The sequence below is a fragment of the Sebastes fasciatus genome, chromosome 3 (assembly GCF_043250625.1).
Source record: "Sebastes fasciatus isolate fSebFas1 chromosome 3, fSebFas1.pri, whole genome shotgun sequence".
Classification (NCBI taxonomy): Eukaryota; Metazoa; Chordata; class Actinopteri; order Perciformes; family Sebastidae; genus Sebastes; species Sebastes fasciatus.
This window is the reverse complement of record NC_133797.1, coordinates 24904695-24929373: the sequence shown is the minus strand read 5'-3', so window position 1 is coordinate 24929373 and position 24679 is coordinate 24904695. Positions and strand designations below refer to the sequence as shown.

Here is a 24679-nt window from a genome sequence, read left to right as displayed (position 1 = left end):
ACTCTTGTTTAATTTTCCCTTTTATTTATTTATGTATTTATTTTTATTTATTTATAATTTATTTCTTTATTTTTTATTTTGGCAGGTTCCGTCCTATACTAAAACATGTAAACTTGTTTATGTCATATTTTTGCTGTTGCTTGATTTTTTAAGTGTTTATTTAAATGATCAGCTACAATAAAGGGAAAAAAGGTTAAAAATAAGGCATGCCCCTTAATTGGATATGTAAAACTTTTAAACTGGGAATTTATTTAAAATTTTAAGTAACTCTATTATGTAAAATGTTTAACTTGTTCAATAACTTATATTGTGTGTCTCTATGTGTGTTGATGTACAGGTAAGTATAACTGCGTATCCACCTGTGGAGTGACGGACAGGTTTCCTGTTGATGATACTGCATCAGGAACTGATAGGAGAGCGATGAGAGGCCATCAGTTCCTGATGCACTGCCTTCAGCATTGAAAGACGCAACACACAGTTGAAGGACATCGAAGCCTCATCATCAACCAGCCAATCAGAGCCAGAAATGTATTTTAAATTCCCGCCCCTTTCGGTGGACCTCCATGAGATTTTATTTTGGAAAAAATATGAACGGCAGTCAACGGCGAGAGACGAATATTGTTTTGCCACATGCAACTAATTTGTTACGTCACTGCCGGCAAAATATCTCAACTAATTGAATCCATGCTCTACTTTATAACCACAGTAGTTGCCAAAGCAAGCGACTAAAATGACGATTTGGAAATGAATACATCGGCTTGTGTGTTTCATGTCCTCTAATTAAATCCATGCTCTACTTTATTATCGCAGTGGTTATGTCAAAGCAAGCAACTAAAATGCCTATTTGGAAATTAAAACATCCACTTGTGTATTTTCATGTGTGTTTCTGAGTGGCTGGCCCTGGGTGTGTTTTTTCGCGCGAATCAGACTGCATTTCACCGGTGTGAAACTATGTCATGGCAGGTGTATTGCTCAGGACCCAGCACTGTGCACTGTGTGAAGCACTGTGTGAAGTTGTTTGTATGAGCGGTTCTTCAGAAAGCAGCAACGCCACAGGCCCAGAATTTGACACTGCACTAGTCGTCTCTAAATGCAGCACTTGAAGCAGTTCAACATATTTGCTGAAGTTGATATTTGCATGATTCTGATGGGTTGTACCCGCATGGTTGAATGCACTGATTGTAAGTTGCGTTGGATAAAAGTGTCAGCTAAATAAATGTAACTGTCGTGGAGAGGAAGTGAATCTGATGCAAAAGTTTTTTTTAAGTGAGAAAAAGACGTAAGAGTGAAGAAGACAAATACACACAAAACACTTTATTTCCATAGTCTTAATTTGCTATGAGTAGATGTTGTACAAGTGTCAGGTGACGGAGAGAATTCATCACCTGTAACACAGTCAAGTATCACCTGACTGAAGCTCAGTACTACTTACAGTCTTGATTGACAGCTGAACATCATCATCAGTTGAAGCTTTTAAGACAAGTCTTTAGCCTCTGTTCTCGCTCTGTTGTGACACAACACACTTCTATTCTAACATACATTTGAGGTCAAAATGAAGATCAAAACGGACCGAACCATCCATCTATCCATCCATCCATCCATCCATCCATCAGACTGCAGCGAGGATTCATCCCATCGCCACATGTTGTTCACAGCTCATCAGTTGTCCTGTGATGCTGTTTTGAGTTTATTTCCTTCAGCTCTCCGTTTGCATCACTCTGCCTGTGTCTAAACAGAAAGTAAGAAAATAAGAAAAGTAGTTATTTTATACTTGATAATGACAGAAAAATATATACCACTGCCACTGAGAATTTTGATTGACTAGAAGGTATAGATGAACTTAAAAAAACTGGACAGTATAAACAGACACCTAGAGTATGATGTTTGATTGGAGTTAAAGGGTAACTTAGGTATTTTTCAACCCTATTTCCTCATGTTTTTGTGTCTAACTGTCTAATTGAGACAACAAGTTCTGAAGTTGGTCCAATTTTGAGGAGAGCGCTGTAGACGGCAGCTGCTCACAGGCCGTAATGTAAACTATTGGGGCAAGCTGGCACCGTCATTAACATCCACTAAAAGTGCTTATTTTTGCCATGACAGACTCTGATTGCTATTATAAGTGTCTGACAGAAAGAGTCTCGCTCAAGGAGAAGTCTCGTTCTGAAATCTGGTGAGGTCACCAGTTGCAGAAGACAACGGTGGAATAGTGGAAGTAAAGAAAGCTTAGCTTAGTGTTATCTAAAAGAGTTTAAATGTCATGGCTGAATATTTCAACCCTCACTTGCCCTCGCAGCTCGTTTCGCGGCTGCTGGTTACAACATTATCCCTCAATTCTAAAATACAAAAAGTGTTGACCCCATTACTCACTTAGACAAAAAAACATGGGAAAATAAGATCCATGTTGAAAAATACAGAAGTTACCCTTTAAAATAAATGTTTAGATGAAACTTAAAACATCCCAAAGAAAATTGTGGTGCAGCAGTTGCAGTACAAAGTGGGAAAGAGTGCAAAATATAAACAAAAAAGTTTAACAATAAGGTGCAAAAACCAAATGTACACAATGCCAGAAATGTTAACAGGTTAACAGTAAGGAGGTGAAGATGGGACTGAGGAAGGCTGCCATCGAGCTCCTCCGCGAATTAGCATTGCTGGAGGGAGCCTGAAATCTAAGTTTGCCAACGACTGTTTCTCTGAACAACAACAACCCCTCAAACAAGATCCACAGTGATTTAACTTCAATATAATTGAGTTAATCTGGTCGTCCATATCAATTAATATCAGAAGCAACGTTGGCTGTGGTGAAGCTGGTAGTCGAGGTTTAGCAGAGGGAACATGATCAGGGGGGTAAAGCTTATTTCAGAATCACCAAACTTAATAAAAGATAATTCAATATGTGAAATTAGCAAATGAAGTAGGTTTTACTTTTTAACCATTTTAATATTCCATCAAATTAAATTAACTGCAAAAATTTGTCTATTGTGTGTTTGTGCTCCAATACGCACTAATAAAACACCAGCTTCCTCCTGATCCCGCCTAATACAAGTAAATGGGTGTAACAACAAACCAACAAAACAACGAGATTCATGAGTCAATAGGCTCGTTCAAGATGAACTGTCTGAAAAGTAGACGAGATCAGGCGGCAGCAGCAGGGGGCAGAGACGAAAAGCTGCGGTCAAGTCAGACAGTTTCCAGCAGCCTTCAAAGAATTTACCGGAAGTCACAGGAATAGTTACTGTACATCCTGTTAGAGCCGATCTGTAGGCCACTTGTAGTTTGCAGACCACGTTGTGATTTATTTATATTTGTTTGTTAATATATACTAGAAAAATCTGTCATTGTATTATATCCCTTATTCTTTTTATGTCTGCCTTGTAAAACACTTTGTAATTGCTTATTCTGATAAGTGCTTATAAATAACCTTTATTATTATTATATCAACCACACAAGATATGTTTGTTAACAAATTAAACCTCCATTGTACAACATGAGACTAATATCCTACAATCTAGCGTTAAATATTTCAATTACACTGAAAGATTGGGCTTTCTACAACACCTGGTGTTTGTTGTCAAAACTAACAGCCAATCAGCTCTTTGGTCAGGTGACAGCCAGCCGTTTCCCATCATGCCCTGGGTCTTGCAGTCGGTGGAGAGCAACTGCGGTGCCTAGCTCTAAGAACTGTGGCTGCCTCGATCTCGTGAGGTTATTGTTGCCCACGTGTGCATGACGTCAGAGCAAGTCGGGATCAAGTCGGACACAAATCTAACCGGCATGCAGTGTGCGCCGATCACTGGTGGTCGATTCTTCGCAGGCCTGGCTCATCTCAAACAAGCCTAGTCTCACACAGGGAGGCTGTTCCTGTTTGTATTTCTCATGCTATAAATAATTTATTGTTAAAGACTTTTAGCTGCTCTGTTACACTCTTTTAAGAAATAAAGTATTAATTTTGCTTATTAATACGAAGGGGACACACTCATAGACTGTATGTGGACGTAGTCACCGTGTCGTCACCCATTGATTTGTGGACTGCCGTTTTGAAGCCTCGAGTTTGGCATTTTGGCCGTCGCCATCTTGGTTATTACCAGAAATGACACGAGAGTGTGGAGCTAAGTACAACCGAACGCTGAATAAGTCATTTTTAAGTGACCAAAAAGGTTAAATCAACTTTCATGAACTGAAAACACACTGTGAAAGGGTAAAAGTTTTAAGATAAAAACACGGACAACTCCCAGACCACACAACGCCGTGGTAGCGACCTGTCAATCACAAGGTAGCCACGCTCTAAAGCATCCCCTGCTTTATGGTCTATTTGACTCTAAATGTGACCATAATTTACTAAATGAACATCATGCTGTATTGAAGAAGACTTGAAACTAGCGATTGAGATCATAAACTCATGTTTACAATGTTTACTGAGGTAATAAATCAAGTGAGAAGTAGGGTCATTTTGTCCTCAAAAGGCAAACATTGTTGAAGATCTGTGAAAGGACACAAAGTTCAGTTTCCTGCATGAAAGTCAGCTGTGCTCTTGCAGCTTATAATACAAGTCTGTGACTGGACCACAGCACAGAGATGAAGCAGTAAATACTTAAAAAAGAAATGCTCTACCTTCCCTCCTCGACATCAAAGATGTTTTCAGGCAGACTGACGTTGCGCGTCTCTGGGAGCATGAAGACCAAGCTACCACTGACGATCCCCGTCCCTGCGAAGATCAGCGGCGGCAGAGGAGGCCAGACGTCCTCCAGCAGCATGATCATTGGAGCCAGGGAACTCCCGGCCCGACAGACAAACAAGTTGTAGCCTAAACCACACTGCCTGTCAAACAACACAACCAGGTGCTTCAGTTTCAATGCTGCAGATCCCCAAAGAAGAGTAGACATGAACATCAGCTGCACTGATAAAGAGAGGGAGGACGACAGTCACACATTACCAATAAGGCCAAAGTTTGGACACTGTGGAATTGTGGTCACTATAGTGGACAGCTATTCAAAAGCTGTTTTCTTTTAGGCCTATATGCATGGGTTTTGATGGCATATTTCACTGGTTCCCAACCTGGGGGTTCTGGCCCCACTAGGGGTCGCCAAAGTTTCACGGGGGATCTCGAGGCCTTCTTGATTTAATGGAGTGTAAGGGGCCGTACACATGCTGCGTCTAAAAACGTGTGGAAAACACCAGCCGTGCCGTGAGCGATGGACATAAATGGAAGTTGTAAAAATCCACCTCACTAATTTTGAGAGCAATCTCAATCCTTTTCATGTCAAGGACCTCCAAAGTCGATGTACAATAGACCACAGACCATGGATGTATAAGAGGTTGTGCCCTGTGCTTTTGCCCTGCTTGTTAGTAAATAGCTACAACTACATTAACATACTGCATACATACTACATACATTGATTCAGATCAATGTATCGCTACACCCCTAGCTTATAGTAGTATACTCAACATTTGTCTGTCTCAGGGCTTTTTCCAATCACACGGGTTAATAATGATGCGTAAGTAAAAGCAGCATCAGTCAGGGTCCTTTAGGTCGACCCTCGTTGTTGTTTCAGGTTCGGGGTTTTACCTGAGGATGGTTGGGTAGAGTTCAGCTGAGTAAAGAAACGCTGTGGTGAACGCCGCCTCTGAGAAACCCTTCGCCACCACAGCGATGCACATACGAAGCACTGAGTACTCTGAGAGAGAAGCAGATGATCAAAGATCTCATTAAATATTGGATCTGTGCAGATACACATGTAAGACATGTAGGATCAATCTAACCAAGTCTGCAACCTCAAAATGTTTATATACACTACTACTGTTGCGAAGTTATGAATCAGCTGTTAGAGCGATGTTTTCCTTCTTTCCTTCAATAATAACTAACAGAGATATAAACAGAATAATTCATACACCAAATGTATTATTTGCATTTGAAATAGTTTGGGCCAGGAGTTAAACACTGGTATCGGATTGATACTCGCTATCGATACCCAAAGCCCAGGTATCGGTATCTGGACTGAAAAAGTCGGATCGGTGCATCCTTATTCAAACTTCCAATTAGTCCATGTCCCTACTAGGGCTCTTGCAATAACTGCAATATTGCAATACCACGCTATTGCCAAGCCAACCGCGGGGGATGCCAAGCAACGACCACAACCGTTATGTGCATGTTTTTTCTTTTTTTAATTCTTTGCATTGGGAGCGCCACATATTTACACATTGCTACATGGCAGTAGTGTGACGAGACGCTGAGCGTCTAGTCTGCACTCAGCGCTGCACGTTTGGTGTTTTTTTTCTGGTCGAGAGTTGAATATATAATAATAATATAAATATTGAGTTAGTCCATTTTAGTTAGTTAGTCCCTCTGCAGTCTAATCAGTGGTCAGATTGAAGAGGTTTAAACTGGGATTAGTCAATCCATAGTATGTTCAGCTGATATTCCAGTAGAGCTAACCATAGACTGACCTTCTATTTCAATGGTGAAATTTGAAGAAGAGCTTTGCTAAAGCAACACGTTGCAGCTGTTAATTCCAGCTTGTTCTAGGCTGCATTATTGTGACCGTGACACTGACAACCTGTTCCTGTTTAAATTTGCACACATTTTAATGCTCAGCTTTTAAAAACGACTGGTGATTTCCTCTATTCTTATTCAACTGTCGCTCAGAGGGATCAGAGTCTCTTTCTGTCCTTTCATTAGTCAGTCTGGTTGAACCATTGTAAAGCGTTTTGTTCTCCATGTACAAAACAAACCCTTCAAAATAACATCTATTGTAAAGAGGACTTTCTACAACCTAAAAGCATGAAAGATCGTTCAGACATATAGAGTAGTCTTCTCAGATATCTGACTGGACACAATCAAGCTTTTGTGGCAGGAGATGTGTATGTGTATGCATAGACAGGAAGTGATGTCACCTAAAGGTATGGCCGTGTTTATTCCTATCAGGGCTCCCGTTATGATCAGAAACCCCGCCTGGCCGTTCCGCCGGCCGATCCAGTCCAGGACGAAGAAGGTCAGGATTTTGCCAGGAACTTCGATGGCGCCATAGATGAACTGCGTGAGGTAGATACTGACGCCAAAACCTGAGATCTTGAAGCTAATTCCGTAGTACAGGAAGGCAACAGCAAACCTGCAGGTACACAGTCAGTATGAACACACACAGCACCAGACGACATGTTTTAAAGGAACAGTGTGTAGCATTTAGGAGGATCTATTGGCAGAAATTGAATATAACATAAAATTAGCATATTTTCTTTAGTGTATAATCACCTGATAATAAGAATCGTTGTTTTTTCGCTGGCTTAGAATGAGACGTTTATATCTACATACAGAGCGGGTCCTCTTCACGGCCACCATGTTTCTACAGTAGCCCAGAACGGACAAACCAAACACTGGCTCTAGAGAGGGACATTCACGTTTTTGCGTTATCACGTCGGCCACTGTAGTTCTCCTACACGCTTGGCACACAGGAGAAGTTTCGGGAGGTTGCAATCTACAACCTCACCGCTAGATACCGCCAGATCCTACACACTTAAGGTCAGAGGTCAAAGGAGGATTTGGTACCAGAACAATCCGGAGCAGAGGGTGATCTTCCTCAGCTGGGGTGTTTTGACCAGATCCAGGTAGGAGTGGTTCTTCTTGGCCACCTCAGCCACCGTCACCTTCCCCAGAGCCTGAAACAAGCACACGGTCAAGCACAGAGGTGGCATCACATTCACAGAGCATTTCAGCACATGAATGTCAAAGATATGTTTGAGGTCATTTAGAAAGAGAATTTGTTTTTACACTGTAAAATGTGACACCTCTCTTATATATCTGTCATATTTTAGTTAAATATCATGATCTAAACTAACTTCGTCCATGTTTACCTGTTGTCCTGATAAAGTCAGTACAATGTTAAAGGCGCTCTATACAATATTTAGAGCAGTGGAGGCTGGATCATAGAGGCAGAGGAGGTTGCTCCTCCTCAATTTTTGAGAGGCAAGAGAGAGATCAAAATAGGATAAAAAAGAGTCATTGGTTTAATATAAACCATTACCAGATCTCAGTATCATTTATACAAATATATTTTTCTCTATTCTTTGGAAAAAAGTCAGCTGTACCTCAGTGTGCAGTCTGGATGTGTATCCGTTCTTCTGGTTCATTTTAGCGCACTGAACCAGATACTTCTTGGCTTCCTCGGCTCTGCCGTTGGCCAGCAGCCAGCGGGCCGACTCCGGCAGCCACCTGAACACAGACAGAGGAAACTGTCTTTTAAAAACACACTGATTTACTGCCAGCATGGAGAATAAAAACCTAACATCCACCTCACCACCAGGAGATGATGGCAGCGACGCATGGCGCCGTTACCGCCAGCATCAGGACTCTCCAGTCTCGAATGAAGTAGGCCAGAAGGGCCAGGAGCATGTTCCCCACGCTCCACGACAAACTCACGACGGTACCGCTGAAGGTCCGGTGCTTCACGTCCATCCACTCGATACCTGAGCAGGAAGTGAGCGATAACAGTAAACATACTGCAGTTAAATACATAAAGATTTCTTTCAGACAGAGAACCAGTTTGACTTTAAATATGACAAAAGAGCCAGATATTTTAATCAATTAAAATATTTAATCGTGTTTTTTATGTTCAAAATGTATCTTGAAGGGAGATTTGTCAAGTATTTAATACTCTTATCAACATTGGAGTGGGCAAATATGCTTGTTTTATGCAAATGTGTGTATATATTTATACTGGAAATCAATTAACAACACGAAACAATGACAAATATTGTCCAGAAACCCTCACAGGTACTGCATTTAGCATAAAAATATGCTCAAATCATAACATGGCACACTCAAGCCCAACAGGCAACAACAGCTGTCAGTGTGTCAGTGTGCTGACTTGACTCTGACTTGCCCCAAACTGCATGTGATTATCATAACGTGGGCATGTCTGTAAAGGGGAGACTCGTGGGTACCCAGAGAACCCATTTTCATTCATATATCTTGAGGTCAGAGGTCAAGGGACCCCTTTGAAAAGGGCAATGCCAGTTTCTCCTCGCCAACATTTTGCGTAAGTTTGCAACATTATTTAGCCTCCTTCCAGACAAGCTAGTTTGACATGGTTGGTACTAACATATTCCTTAGGTTTTTCTAGTTTCATATGATGCCATTATCTTCATTCTAGCTTTAAAACTGAGCCCGCTACACCCTAAAAATCGCAAGTTGTATTAATGCGTTAAAGAAATTAATGGCACATTAAATCTGCGTTAATGCGTTATTATTGCGTTAACTTTGACAGCCCTAATACATACATACAAACATGTTTTTAAAAAAATGGACCATTGCATGTTGGGCTCAGGTTCTTGTTTGGCATGCTGTCAGAGGGCTTTTATTGTGAAACAGCTACATATGTAGAAGTGTTTGCTTTCACTAAGTAGTTTCCAAATTAATGAGACCATTAAGTCACGTAAGATAACGATTAGATAGAAAAATATTACCTAGAACCAAGCTGATGATGGACAGCCCGCTGAGGGCCATGCCACTGAGCGCCCTGCAGATGGCGAACATGGCGTAGGAGGTGGAGAAGGCCGAGATGACTCCCAGCATGGTGGAGATGATTAAAGACACCAGGAGCATTGACTTACAACCAAACCTGCAACACACACACACACACACACACACACTATTTTAGCAAATCACAGGATCTTCATCTGCAGATGGAGTCTGCTCAGATTTCATAAAATTTCCGTTTTTTTCTGAGCAGTTTGAGGACTCCTCATGTCCCTATGTTAGCTTTTCTGTTTATTTGAAGATTGCGATCTGTTTCCAACATAAAGAATGAACTTTGACTAAACTTTTGAGCCAACATGGATGAGAAGTACCTAAGAAATACTACATTTGTATAACAACTGGGTAAATTCCATCTGCAGATTAAGATCATGTGGCATGATAAGAAGTACCAGCACAGCTACTAAATGGACCTTAAAGTGACATTGTTTTAAACTGCCTAATTTAAAAAAAACTAAATTATGACAATTTGGGAGGTTAACAGAGTGAGCAGTCCACAGCCAATCCATCCGAAAATCAACCACATCATGTGTGTGTGTGTGTGTGTGTGTGTGTGTGTGTGTGTGTGTGTGTGTGTGTGTGTGTGTGTGTGTGTGTGTGTGCGTGTGTGTGTGTGTGCGCACACGGGCGCACGTGCATGCATATGGTGTGTGTGTGCGTGCAGAGATACAATCATGTGGAGACAGTGTGGTTGGTTATCAATGACACAGGATTATTAGGTAATTGACATTTTATTCAATATAGAGTCATGAGGAGAGTCTGCAGTTGTTACCACACACACACACACACACACAAACGTTTGAATCAGCAGAGCAGCAGCTGACTTTGTTACTGAAAAGCTTTTTAGGCTTTTCAGCCTCAGAAAGCTCAACATATGTGAATGAAAATAGGCTCTATGAGTACCCATGAGTCTCCTCTTTACAAACATGCCCACTTTATGATAATCACATGCAGTTTGGGGCAAGTCATAGTCAAGTCAGCACACTGACACACTGACAGCTGTTGTTGCCTGTTGGGCTTCAGTTTGCCATGATATGATTTGAGCATATTTGTATGCTAAATGCAGTACCTGTGAGGGTTTCTGGACAATATTTGTCATTGTTTTGTGTTGTTAATTGATTTCCAATAATAAATATATACAGACATTTGTATAAAGCAGCATATTTGCCCACTCTAATGTTGATAAGAGTATTAAATACTTCACAAATCTCCCTTTAAGGTACATTTTGAACAGATAAAAAAATTGTAATTAATCGTGATTAATCGTGATTAACAGAGGTGATATTTAATAATGAATAATTGTATTGATCCCTCTCCAGTGTCATGGCATCAGGTGACTGTGAGGGTTTAAAACATAACAAATCCTGAAGAACTCACTTGTCACAAAGATGTCCGAACAGAATGGATCCAAACATGACACCGAGGAAGAAATATGTAGCGAGAGCTTGATTCAGCTGTTTGTCGTCACACACTAGATCCCACTGCAGAGACAGAAAGGTTAAAACACAGACTGTAAATCACCTCTCTGTCAACACACCTCTCTCTCTCTCTAAACCGTAATTATTGATTATCGGGAACATTATTTTCCCATTTTGAACTTAACCGATGGTTTCACAATGTTAACCACATGACATTGTGCATTTCTACAAGCGTGATACGAGGCTGATATGAAATGTATTCATGAAATGTATTTTGGGTTCAGAAACGTTGACATTCAACATACCAAGTGGTTTGCAGAAACGTGCCTTGGTGCATCTCGGACTATTATCCCTGTACTGTATTGCATATATTCTCTTCACTGTGAACTTTTGCACATCCACAACTACTCTCCTTCCAAAATACAGTGATATTGTACATATTTCTATAGTATTTTTTATGGTATGTTTTTAATATTTGTGTTGTCATTTTTCTATTCTATATGTATCTTGACTCTTGCAGCACTCTGCCAGTGTTTTTATTTTCTATATGTTTATTGTATATTATTATCGTTGTTACTGTATGAACCAAACACCAAGGCAAATTCTTTGTATATAACCTACTTGGCAATAAACCCTATTCTAATTCAGATTCTGATACACTGCCAAAAAAAATTTTGGTGACAGGGTTGCAGCTCTAAACTCTAAACTCAGCTGAGGCCTGTACCACGAACCGACCCCATGCACCCTGACCCCATGATGACACACATTGAGTGACAGCCCCCTCATTCTCATAATGAGGCAGAAAAGCATAAAGAAATGTTAAAAGAAATGTTTAAAGAAAAGAATACATAAATAGATAAGTTTGGGGAAATAAATAAGGGGTGAAATGCTAAGGAAAAATCATGAATAAATGAATAAATGTTTAAACACATAAATAAATACATACATTTTAAAATAGATAAATAAAAATAAATGCATAAATAAACATAAATAAATAACAAATAAATGTAGAAATTAATAAAATAAATAAAAGTTTTAAATAAAGAATATATTAGATAAATAAAGAAACAAATTAAAGCAGAAATATCAATTTATGTCACATTTTTATCAATGAATGAATTAATTAATACACTTATTTTTTATATTATTTTTGCTACTTTTAATAGCATATGTATTTATTTATTTATTGAGTCACTTATTTATTTATTCATTTATTTTGATTTTGGCAGGATCCGTCCTCCATAACCCTCCGCCTGGCTTTCCCTCCTTTGTCCATCTGCACACCTGTTCTGAATCAGCCTCGTTCTTCCCAACCAATCAGCTCCTTTCTTGTTCCCAGTGTTTTCCCCCAGCCAATCAGCTCCCTGCCCATTCCTCGGCCTAATCACCTCATTCCCCTCACCTGAGCTTCTCCGCCCATCTCTCCACCTGCACTTCATCCTCTCGTCAGATCAGTTTGTAATTAAGTCCTGGTTTTCAGTTCAGTCTTTGTTGGATCCTTGATCTTGTTGTGAGATGTTCAGTTCTGCCTTGCCTGCACTGGATATTGACTTCAAATTATTTCGCCAAGTTCCTGTCATCTCCTGCATTTGGGTCCACCTGCTCCACTCTCCTTGACAGAGAGCAGTGCAGAGCGGCGGCCGTGAGCTAGCCAGTCGGGCACGCTCACATGCATGAACGTGCACTAAAAGCATGCACGGCCTGCCCGGCTATATCAACAAAGCATGGAGAAGCTCTGATTACAACACACACAGAGGGAGAGTGACTTCGTTCTCTGCTCAAGTAGATATTACTCCTCTATATCTTTACATACCAAATAGCTGCATGCTGCTATGTTAGTGCTCTGTGTGATGGAATTTGCATCTGTTCCTCTCTGTTCTGGGTCAGGGGGTCAGCGTGTACCTTGTGGAGACATCACTGGGTTGTATTCCCGTCTGGGGGCGTCACTTGTCTGTACAACTGTGTTTGCAGTATGGACAGTGGAGCCCGTCGCTGGCAACATCACAGGGACGCGGAGTCTCTCGTAAACATGATATGCAGGCTAAGACACTGAGCACCAGGGTGAAAGAGCAGAGTTGTGAGGCTTTCACGCAGAAACACATCACTGGTGGAGACCTGACGATTGCTCCTTGATCAAGCTTCAATAAACCTTCTGTTTAAGACATGAACATCTCCTGGGCCTCTTCCTTCCTGAGTTAACCTGAGTATCAGAAATTCCACAACACTCTGGATATCAAATTTAGCACCTTGAAACTTGTATCGTGGAGAATTGTGAGGTTGTTCTTTAACTAAGTTTAGTGGATTCAAAATAACTGCTTCTGTGGATGGAATGGTTGTTGTTTATCGCCCTTGTGTGTCAGAGGATATCTGCATAAACTTGAATCTTCCTCAACGTCCTACATGTATGTCACACCACCCGGAGACATTTGAGTCTTCTTGGATTCAGGTTGGCTCAACCAGAATGTTATGAGGTTCAATTCAACACCTGTAGGTCGACATGTGCATTGGAGAAGTCACGTTAGGTCGACAATATAGAATAAAAAGAGTAATTCAATAATAACGTAGGAAGTTTGCTTTATGTGACAAATAATAAAACTTTGCAGAGAAGTCAAAGTGGTGAATTACTGGCATTGATTTAAAGTTTTAATCTGATCAAATAAGTTATAAAAACACTCCTGCACATTGTCCTCTTCACTTATAGTCAGAGATATTCGATAATACAGTGATGTTCTGGTACACAGACCATTATTTTGTAAATAATCTGATGAAAGTTTGTGTATTTTGTAAATAACCCGATGAATGTAACCCCTGAGGGCTATAGGCCTTGGCTAAAGACACTTTTACAGTCAGCGTCATGATTACTGTACATCACGGTATCATGTTAGCTGGAGGCAAAACAAAGGAAAAGACTGAAGGCAAACACTAGCAGTGGGCTAAAGTTACACATCAAAAAGGTCATCTTGCTGTGTTGTTGGTTGCCAAAATCGAGATATTGCATACATTTGCGATGACAAACTATGATTCAAGGCTGTAGCGATCTACAATATCGGTGAAACGTTTCATAGATGGAGAGAAAATGTTGCTTATAATTTAGCCTTCTGCAGCTATTAGCAACCTTTTCTCTCCACAGGGGTGGGTGTGGCTCAGAGGGTAGAGCTGGTTGTCCACCATTCGGAAGGTCGGTGGTTCGATCCCTGGCTGCTCCGGGTCACATGTCGATGTGTCCTTGAGCAAGACACTTAACCCCAAATTGCTCCCGAAGGCACAGCCATCGGTGTGTGAATGAGTATTTAGATTAGATCCTGATGGGCAAAGTTGGCACCTTAGTAGTATCTGCCATCAGTGTATGAATGTGTGAATGACATGTAGTGTAGAGTCCATTTACTTTTCTCAACTAACACTCGCAGTCCCAGAGAGTGAGTGACTATACATATTGAGAGAAACTCGTATTTTATTTTTCTTTCTAGCCATGTGATTCAATTTTATTGTTAAAATGTTTGCAATTCCTGCTCACAGTCAGCACTGAGTTTATTAGACACACAACGTTTTGGTCATGGACCTTCGCCAGGCATCAAACAACACATCTTTGTACTAAAATCTCAGGCTTTAAGAACCAATCAAATCTCAAACACTGGAGATAATCGCCACTTCAACAACTGATAAAAGATCAGATATTGTGTCTCTAATAGTCAGTGGTGGAAGGTGTACTCATTTTGAGGTACTTGTACTTTACTGTAGTTGGGTATTTCCATTTTCTGCTTCTTCTCTGCATCTCAGAGGGAAATATCGTAGGGCTGCAACTGATTATTTTCATTGTCGATTGATCTGACAATTATTTTCTTGATTAATCGATTAGTTGTTTGGTCTATAAAATGTCCTCAAATATCTTGTTTTTTCCACAATGCAAATATTTCCAGTTTACTCTCATAGAGGAGTAGAGAAACCAGGAAATATTCACATTTTAAAAAATTACTCAAACCGATTAGTCGATGATCAAAATAGTCTGCGAATAATTTAATAGTTGACAACTAATCGTTTGTCGTTGTAGCTCTGAAATATTGTACTTTTTACTCCACTACATTTATCTGATATTTTTAGTTACTTTCTAGGTTCAGATTGTTGTTGTATGATTAACAAAGTTATGATGTAATATTATAGATTAAGAAAAAAATAATTGATTCTCGGGGGTAGTTTACAAGCTACCCAGCAGTATATAAACTAATTAAAATCAGCTCCACCTTTACCAGCTTCAACATTAAAGTGATGAACACATTAATGCGTCAACAGTTATAATCCTATAATATAATATGTATTATTCTGAGATGGGCCATTCTGCATAATGAGAACTTTTGCTTTTGGTACTTTAAGTATATTTATTGATGCTAGTACTTACTTCAGTAACATTTTGAATGCAGGACTTTTATTTGTAAAAGAGTATTTCGGCTTTGTGGTATTACTATTTTTACTTAAGTAAAAGATCTGAGTACTTCTTCTACCACTGCTATTAGCCTTGAATTGCGGTGGTGCAGGAAGTCAACCTTTTAATTGATTTCATTTTCATCGTCTATCAGGAGAGCGTCAGTTAACAGTCAGTTTGACTTCTAATATTTAAAAAATACATTGAAATCCACTACACTGGTCAAGTGCAGGTAATAGAGAAAAAATGGTTAAACACATTTGTTACACGGCTGTGTTGAATACTCGATTCTGATTGGTCAATCACGGCGTTCTACAGTCTGTTATTTCTTTATAGCAGACCATTGCTATGGGCGCAGTTCTAATGTCGGACTCTGGCGGACCGTTTTTTTGTAAAATAATATTGATTTCTTCAGTAAGTAGCAGTGTGAAAAGCGGGATAATGTACAGCTCACGGGTCATTGTTGTGAAAGAATGAGAGACCCTTGCGGCATCGCCCTGTTGGGGTTTCTTTCACAGCAATGACCGGCTGGCTGTACATTATCCCTTACATAAATTAGCTTCTCCTTACCTCGGTGGCCGTCGTGGAGCTGAACTGTGATTTGTCATAGATCCAGCCGTGGGTACAACGTGCCGTCACGTTTCCTGGGCCGAGGTCAAAGGTCAGCGGCGGGTCGTAGACTCTGCAGGAGCTGAAGGAGCCGTTTTCCTGAAGGGGGATCCTGAGGGCCAGCGCTTCAGGTTCGGAGCTCAACAACGCCCCGTCACCATCCTCCGGGCTCCCGAGGGCGCAGCGGTGAGGAGGTGTCGCAGAGATGAAGTTGTGCAGGAGAAAGTGGAGGGGCAGGATGGCGCGGGGCAGGCACAGGATGGACAGGACCAGGAACTGGAACTTGGAGAAGCCGCCAACATCGTCCAGGATCTCCTCGAACCTCATGGTTCGAGATCAGTGAGTCAGACAGAATCCTCCGTCTGAGCTCCCTCTCTGCTCGTCCTCTAATGTTTCTCTCTCAGCTCCTTACAATTTGGGAGATTACAGTGAGAGGTAGGTGCTTTGTGTGTGTGTGTGTGTGTGTGTGTGTGTGTGTGTGAGTGTGTGTGTGTGTGTGTGTGTGTGTGTGTGTGTGTGTGTGTGTGTGTGTGTGTGTGTGTGTGTGTGTGTGTGTGTGTGTGTGTGTGCGTGTGTGTGACCTGCAGCAGAACAAACTGGATTCCTCTCAGACATCAAACAACCATCCAGCTTGGGGAAAATGTCATAATGATAATATGAATTTACATTTCCAAATATTGATGTGCTTCCTTCCCGGCAGCCACTGGTTACAGTCAACAAACCAAAGTGTTTATGTTCGTGTTCACTGATGCTCAAACATCTGATCCAAACACTTTTCTTTGCATCTTCACTGGCTCCACACTTATTGTGTCTATACATTACTATTTATGTTGGTGTATAAAGTATTTAGCAACTTTTACTTAGTGTTTTCATTAGTGTTCTAATTTTCCTGTGTTGGATCAATAAAGTTTATCATGTTTATCTAATCCTTGAACTGTTTGTCTACTGAATTTCATTTTCTGAAAAAAAACAATAATCCACATCATTTTTTTAAAGGCTCACATTCAACCATTAATTCAACTATTTTGAGAAAGAAAATAAGACCACACGTCACTCTTCACAGAAGCTCATCTGTATTGGTCCAAGTGAACAACCTCTGGGTCAGAGAAGTGAAGTCAATGCTGAAGTGCCTTAAACTTGCATTCTTTCTAACAGCCAGCAGGGGGCGACTCCTCTGGTTGCAAAAAGAAGTCTGATTGTATAGAAGTCTATGAGAAAATGAATCTACTTCTCACTTGATTTATTACCTCAGTATACATTAAAAACATGAGTTAATGGTCTCAATCGCTAGTTTCAAGTCTTCTTCAATACAGCATGATGTTCATTTGGTAAATTATGGTCCCAGTTAGAGTCAAATAGACCATAAAGCAGGGGATGCTTTAGGGCGTGGCTACCTTGTGATTGACAGGTCACTACCACGGCGTTGTCCGGTCTGGGAGTTGTCCGTGTTTTCATCTTACAACTTTAACTCTTTCACAGTGTGTTTTCAGTTCATGAAATTTCATTATAACTTTTTTGGTCGCTTGACAACGTCTTGTTCAGCGTTCGGTTGTACTTAGCTCCACCCTCTCGTGTCACTTCTGGTTGCAATAAACCAACATGGCAACAGTTAAATACAAAGATGGGGACAGCCAAAATGTTGAACTGGACTGGTCAGGTGGCTGGCTGCAACCAACCAACAACCAGCCACCGGAGTAGACAGGAGAGAATAAAAAAAGACAAAAGAACTACTAGCATTATGTTCAAAATAAAGAAAATAGTGTTTATTCATTTTAGAACTGCATATTTATGTAAATATAGAAACAGACTTATTGTTATTATCATTCCCGTCTCGCCCACTCCCATTGACTCTTTTTCCTGTCCCGTCCCAGTCACGTGATGAATAGTAAAAGTCTCATCCCACTGACATTTTTTTTCGTGAATCCCGTGTAAGCTTAAATGTACTGCGATGGATATATGAGCAAGACGGACAAAGTTTAAGGCGCAAAGTTATGACGAAGTAGTAGGCTATGTCCCTATTGTGTGATTACTGCATACAACAGTACGTACTTTGTAAGGGCAGCTTGAGTACATACTGAAAGTAAAAAGAAAATGTATGCAATTTTTCCACAGCCTCAGTCTCTCTGGAGTTTGTAGTCGTGTTTTCTCTTTTTGTTTTAGTTAGAGAGGTGAGATATTGTGTTTGTTTTGAAATTTTGTTACATGTAGATCTGAGGCCTGTACTACGAAGCAGCATTTGGCGTTAGCGAGGTAACTTCAGGGTTAACTCATTCATCCATTACTCCCCAAAAAGCTATTTATATTTTGATGACTATGTCTGAATTTTGAGTATTCCGTTAAATTAATAAGTCTGTTAATTTACGCATTCATACATCGGGAGTTTTTTCTTTCTCCAGCTATCCTTCCTGCATTTGGCAGCTTCAACTATGTTACTTTTAGTCTGGATTAAGTGTTTAACTTCTTCGTATTTGTCTGATATAGTTTGTCTGTGATTGGTCATATACTGCAAACACCGCTCCGTTCATGTGAACGCGCTCACTGAGAAACCCTGGGTTGATTTACCGAGTTGATAACCACCTTCGTAGGACCACTTAGCGTGATCTCGTTTGTTAGGGTTAGTGCAGCCAGATAACGAGAAGATACCCTGGGTATGTTGAACTCGCTTCGTAGTACAGGCCCCTGTTCTGTTAGTTATGTTGGCCTTTGTCCACCCTGAACTCAAACTTAGCTTAATCAGACTTCAAAAGACGTGCGGCCGTAACCTGGCGGTTTTGAATGGAGACAGTTACAGTTGTCGCGGCATCATGGATAGGACCCAAATGCAGAACGACTGATGAAATTCCGGCATTTACTGCCAAAGTGAAGGTATACACAGTTGTAAACATAAACATTCTAAATGTGTCCTAGTTTATTTCCTGTTGCAGTGTGTGAATGACATCAGCTGACAGGAAGTAAACATGGACCCAAGCTGTTGCCTACAGTAGCAACGCAATTCCATTGAAATGGTCTGTAGAGGCTTACAGGCAATATTCAGAACCAGGGAGCAGGCAAACAAATCCAAAGTCCGAAATAGTTTCAGGTAACAGAAGCTAGAAAGCCGGCAATGCAAGAAGCATCAACACATGAACTACAGAACTACAGAGACATGATAAATCCAACATGAAATTCAATTTACACCATGTAGCAGCTATTATGTTCAGTACTTGGTCATGTGCAAACAGATGCTAATTGCCAGGAAACTAACAATGAAGATTACAACGGATAACAGCTCTGCTTCTGTTTCTAACAGAAATACTCTGATTCATTCATGACATTCACACTTTAATTTTGAGTATCAAACACTTTCTTTTGAGTACCATCATTAAAAATAGTATGTAAATGTGTCAAAATGAGAGTTAACTCAGTAGAGTAATGCTTGTGTGTGAGTGTTCTGGACAATAATGTTTATCAAATTAAGATCTGAACTATGAACGTCTCTAAGTGATTTAAAATGTCAGTCCAAATTTATCACTCAAATTCGCCGACGCCTGTCTGTGACTGTGGTGAATCAGGATCTTCTCATCTTAGACTCGTCTCCGCAGTTGATTTTTTCGATGCATCTGTTCAGGACCCATCATCTTCATCTTCCTCTTCGTCGCTCAACAACTGTGTCTTCGCAGCGCGAGGAGAATCAGATATAGCTGGCCAAATGTAATTTATTCAGCTTGTTAGTTTGTTCTGATTTCATTTCAAGGCTGTTGGGACTCTGACCTCCTCTCTGATTTCAGTACTCGCAGAAAGTAAAAAATATATTTCTAAACTCGGTACAGCATTTATTACCAGTATACAACAACTCAAGGTTTAAATAACATCCGAGCTCCTCAATATGATAGTGGGATAATTATTTTTTTTTGGCCTCCGCCACTTCTCTCTCTTCGTTGAGTCGCATGCTCGTTAGCGATCATTGTGTCAGTAACATTTTCCAACAATTCAGGTGACTTTGTGCCAAACAGCTCCTTGTTTTTGTTTGTACCTGTAATCCTGAAGGTCCCACGAGGGGAGCATCCCAGACACTATGATAATAATAATAATCTTCTTCCTGCGCAGACATGAAATCTATCTACGGCTTCCTGTTCCACCACTGCATCACTTTTTCGGCAAACGTGTCACTTTATTATATAAATCATATACTTAACTACTGCTTATGTAATGCAAGACTCATTATGATTTAATGCATGATGTATCATGAATTCTCACCATTAACATATGATCAGGTCACTATGACACTTAATATTCACACTTAATAAATCATTACTTAAAGGTGTACGATGCAACATTTTCCCAAATAAATTATGTATAGACTGGTGCAAAAATAATCCATCTCAATCATGCAGTGACCGTCAAATACCGCCGCTTTGTCATGCAGCTCGGCGTCTGATATCAAAGCACAAGTGTCGTTAGGTTAGGCATTGACCTTGAATAGTTAAGGTTAGGCATTGACCTCGAATGGTAAAGCATTATGATAAATTATGTAAGCAGACGTGATGTCAAGAAGCTGAAACTGTTAAGCGGGAAATAAGAGCGAGATAAAGATAAAAGTGAAAACTAAGATGCTGCTGTTGATGCTGAAGAGAATTACAGTGGATAGTGTAAAAAAAAACGATTAAGACATGAAGACAGAGTTCTTCCTCCCTGTCCAAGGATGTTTTTCTTAAAAGGTCTGGAGTGGATCTGACGGAAACTTTGGGGTCAAGTTGGTCTAAAAGATCTTCTCACAAACACATATGACTCCTCTTTTGGTTGTTGACACGTCAATGATTGGTCACATTCGGCCTCTCTGAGAGTCCAGCCACATTTCCACTTTCTCAAACCCGTTCATTGTTGTTCAGTCCACCAGATGCCCTCTGACTCTTTCTCCTGTTCCAGTCACCTGACTCCCACATCCAGCCCCTCCCTCCTACCCTGCCAACATATTCTCACTCCCAACTCGTCAAATGCCGCTGCTTGGTCAGTGCACCTCGGCATCGGAGACCAACGCACAGAGTACCTCTCTTGTGTTACTTTTGGACGGATCAGGGACGGTGTGTCAATATACACTCTTTACATGAGTGTCCTTTCAGGAGTTTTAAGGGGATTTTTAAGGGGATTCTGAAACGTATAACTTTGTGAGAAAAAGGTTGAGAAACATTATTGGATTATTATAAATACTGCTGAATGTTTTGAATCTTTATTGACTGAGATCACCCCTCAGGCATCAGCTGATGAGCAGACTGATAGACTGACAAAAGCTACACTGCAGTGTATGAAATTTGTCATTATCTCTATATAATCAATTAGTCCTGGGTCGTCACTCTGTGAACTTTTAACAACTAGAATTACCGCCTTGCATTTGTATGCCTCTACCAACCAGTTAAGTTGCAGTTTACATCCATGTCTGTCCAAAATGTCATCACTTCATCCATTTATCCTGTTAGACATTTGTGTGAAATTGTCATAATTAGCATATAAAGTCTTGAGTTATAGCCAAAGACATGTTCGGTGAGTCACAGTGACCTTTGACCCTTGACCACCAAATTCTAATCAGTTCATCTCCAAGTGGACAATTGTGAAAATTTGAAGAAATTAGCTCAAGGCGTTCCTGACTTATCATGCTCATGAGAATGAGACGGGCAACCTGAAAACATAGTGCCTCCGGCCAGCTATCACTGGTGCTGAGGCTTAAAATTATGTAGGACCTCTGGACTACAGTTTCTACTTCACTAAGGGAGTCATCATTATTAAAAGTAACAGAATAATTAAAAACCCATCTGTCCACAGACTCATAACACAAGTAAATATTAAAATATTAAAGGTGCTAATGTCGATATTCAGAGCATTAATATAGCAGCAAACAACTATTTGCTATGCAAAGATATAGAGGAGTAATGCCTACCTGAGCAGAGAATGAAGTCACTCTCCCTCTGTGTGTGTTGTAATCAGTGGGCAACTCCAAAGCCAAGGCGCAAGTGCCATAAACTTGCATTCTTTCTAATAGCCAGCAGGGGGCGACTCCTCTGGTTGCACAAAGAAGTCTGATTGTCTAGAAAACTATGAGAAAATGACCCTACTTCTCACTTGATTTATTACCTCAGTAAACATTGTAAACATGAGTTTATCGTCTCAATCACTAGTTTTAAGTCTTCTTCAGCCTCATGAAACTTTACAGCCAGAAACTAGAGACTTAAAGCATTCAGAGGATCGATGTCTTTCCTAGGTATATTGACAATAAGGGGGTTTCTGAGCTCGCCATCCAATTGCCAAAAAATGCAATTCTTACAGTAATCTCCAAATGTCAATAGTTTTTGATCCAAATCACAGCATGGCTTTTTCTATGGTGTTCCTCAAGGTCTTGGTGTCTTAACTGTGGTATTTTGGAGGGATGTTTGACCATTTCTATAAATTCGAGTGGTAAAAAATGGTTAAATTTAGCCCCAAATCTGTGCATCAAATTGTATCAACACAATAAATTCTGCAACAACTTATGAGACATAATAGAGCATGAGGATGGACATCATATACTTCTGTCATAATGTTCTAAACCCTTAAACACTTTCACAATTTATTTAAATTAACTAATTAATGAATTCATGTTTGTTTCTGATTTATGACTAGAACAACTTGACGCAAAGTGCTGAGCTGCATCTCAAATTAATCTTCAGGTTTACAACATTAAGATGATGTACACAACTTCTATGTGACATCTACTGTTGATCTGCTGTCTCCCCCTAAGGACCCCCCTAAAAAAAGACAAAAAAGGGTCTATTGTGGGTCTCAGAGGGTTAAAGCAGAATGCCTGAGATCCTTACGTAAGACAGCAAAGCGTCGGGGTCTCTCATCGCCCTGGAGGGGATTCTTTCACAACAATGACCCGCTAGCTGTACATTATCCCGCTTATTACACGGCTACTTACTGAAGAAATCAACATTTTGACACAAAAACGGTCCGCCAGAGTCCGACATCTGAACTGCGCCCATAGCAACGGTCTGTTATACATAGCAACGGTCTGTTATAAAGAAATTACAGACCACAGAACGCTGTGATTGACCAATCAGAATCGAGTATTCAACACAGCCGTGTAATAATGCATTATATTCCTTTCCTTTGCTGTTGTTGCTCTGTGCTGTTTATTTGTGAATTTGTTGTTGGAACTACAGTTTGGAGATTTGTTCACCAGCAAGAGAGTTAAAGTGCTTGAATTATAAATAATAATTGAATATAAACCTGTTGACTGTGTCAGGTGCAAATTAATCTGTGTTATGAACACACACACTAACGGGTCACTGAAGGTCACTGTTGTTGTCACATAAACTAGGCTGATTATGCCGAGAGCAATATATTTTATTAAAGATGTGTTTGTTGTCGTTAAAGTCAGAAGTGAAACATGATAATGTCATCGCCTGGAGGTTTCTCGCTACCACTGCACTCCCTCCATCCTTCTTTTAACAACACCACCTCATTTATTTCATCATCATATTTATTTTTCACTACTCCACAAAAACCCCATGAAGGAAGGACAACAACAAAAAGGTTGATTAAAAAAATCAGATGGCAGTAATTTAAACTAACAGCCACCAGGTGGAGCTAAAGTCTGATGTAATTATGAGAAATAAAAAAAAGGAATTGTTGCAGTTTTCAAAATAAGCATTAAACATATTCACCTCAATAAAATGTCAAATGCAATCAAACAGTGTTTTGATTTTAGAGGATCTTTAATGCGTCTGAGATTTCTATGAGTGAAATCAAACATCCAAAGATTGTTTATTAACATGATGTGTCACTGTGAAATAAAAGACACTCCACAACTGTTTTCTCTCAAAGCCGCAGAGATGTCAGGCAGCTTTTTGCCATCTGTATTATAATAATAATGTAAAGAAGATGCTGAATTAAACCACAATGATGTAGATTCATAGTGAACACCATAGCAATCATTAAGAATGGGACTTTTTCTTAAAATGTTCATTGTTAAACAAGTTAATTATTTTATATTTATATTATCATTTAATCATACACTCATGTCACAACGTGGGAATATAAAAATAAATACTGAACAGCTGTACTGAAACACAAAACAAGTACAGAGACAATTCAATCCTCAATCCAACAACCGACTCAAATGTCAGAGTGTCCTTGAACTCACCCACAAGGAAGCTGCAAACCACAGGATGGTGAGGTGTGATAAACACTGAAGTGATGGATTATCTACGGCTTCACATAAACCGAAAAGTGATGATGCTTCCTGTGTTAAATTGGTGCACCTCTTTAGATGCTGAGGTGGAGCAGTTTAACAGCTGTGCTGTTGCTGTGGTAACCTGACCTCCACCTGGAGGAAGCAGCTGCAGAGAAACAGCTGACTCTGTCCTCATTTGAGTCTCCTTCAGTTCACACTTCAGTCTGATTGATTTGAGACCAGTTGTGTTTTCAGCCCTGCGGTGGTGTAGAGTAACTAAGTAGGCCTACACCTACTCTAAAAGCCTACTGTACTTAAGTACAATTTGAAAGTGCTTTACTTAAAGGTCCCATATTATAAAAAAGTGAGATTTTCATGTTTTTTTTATTATAAAACAGGCTTAAGTCCTATATAAAAACTGTGAAAGTATCGAAACACTCAATCCACAGGGAAATACACACAGCCCGTATTCAGAAACTCTGCATTTGAAACAAGTTGTCAGGATTTCTGTCCAATTGTGATGTCAC

The 24679-nt window shown here is 40.1% G+C and overlaps 1 protein-coding gene across 1 annotated transcript; it reads right to left on the bottom strand.

Annotated features, from left to right (window-relative positions):
• Positions 1-1305: 1305 nt before the first annotated feature.
• Positions 1306-16375, bottom strand: slc22a7a (solute carrier family 22 member 7a). The gene is made up of 10 exons (XM_074629808.1): positions 15929-16375; positions 10901-11004; positions 9454-9608; positions 8286-8454; positions 8077-8200; positions 7538-7647; positions 6889-7103; positions 5564-5672; positions 4609-4815; positions 1306-1728 (listed from the first exon to the last, which is right to left on the bottom strand). Exons 1-10 carry the CDS (start codon positions 16292-16294, stop codon positions 1650-1652), a joined length of 1638 nt encoding a protein of 545 aa, XP_074485909.1. The 5' UTR covers positions 16295-16375; the 3' UTR covers positions 1306-1649.
• Positions 16376-24679: the final 8304 nt, after the last annotated feature.

Coding starts and splice junctions, on each gene's coding strand:
- slc22a7a (XM_074629808.1), bottom strand. CDS start 16,294: ATGAGGTTCGAGGAGATCCTGGACGATGTTGGCGGCTTCTCCAAGTTC. Junction 8,201..8,285: donor GCTGCCATCATCTCCTGGTG/GTGAGGTGGATG, acceptor GTCTGTGTTCAG/GTGGCTGCCGGAGTCGGCCC. Junction 7,648..8,076: donor CATCCAGACTGCACACTGAG/GTACAGCTGACT, acceptor TGCTTGTTTCAG/GCTCTGGGGAAGGTGACGGT.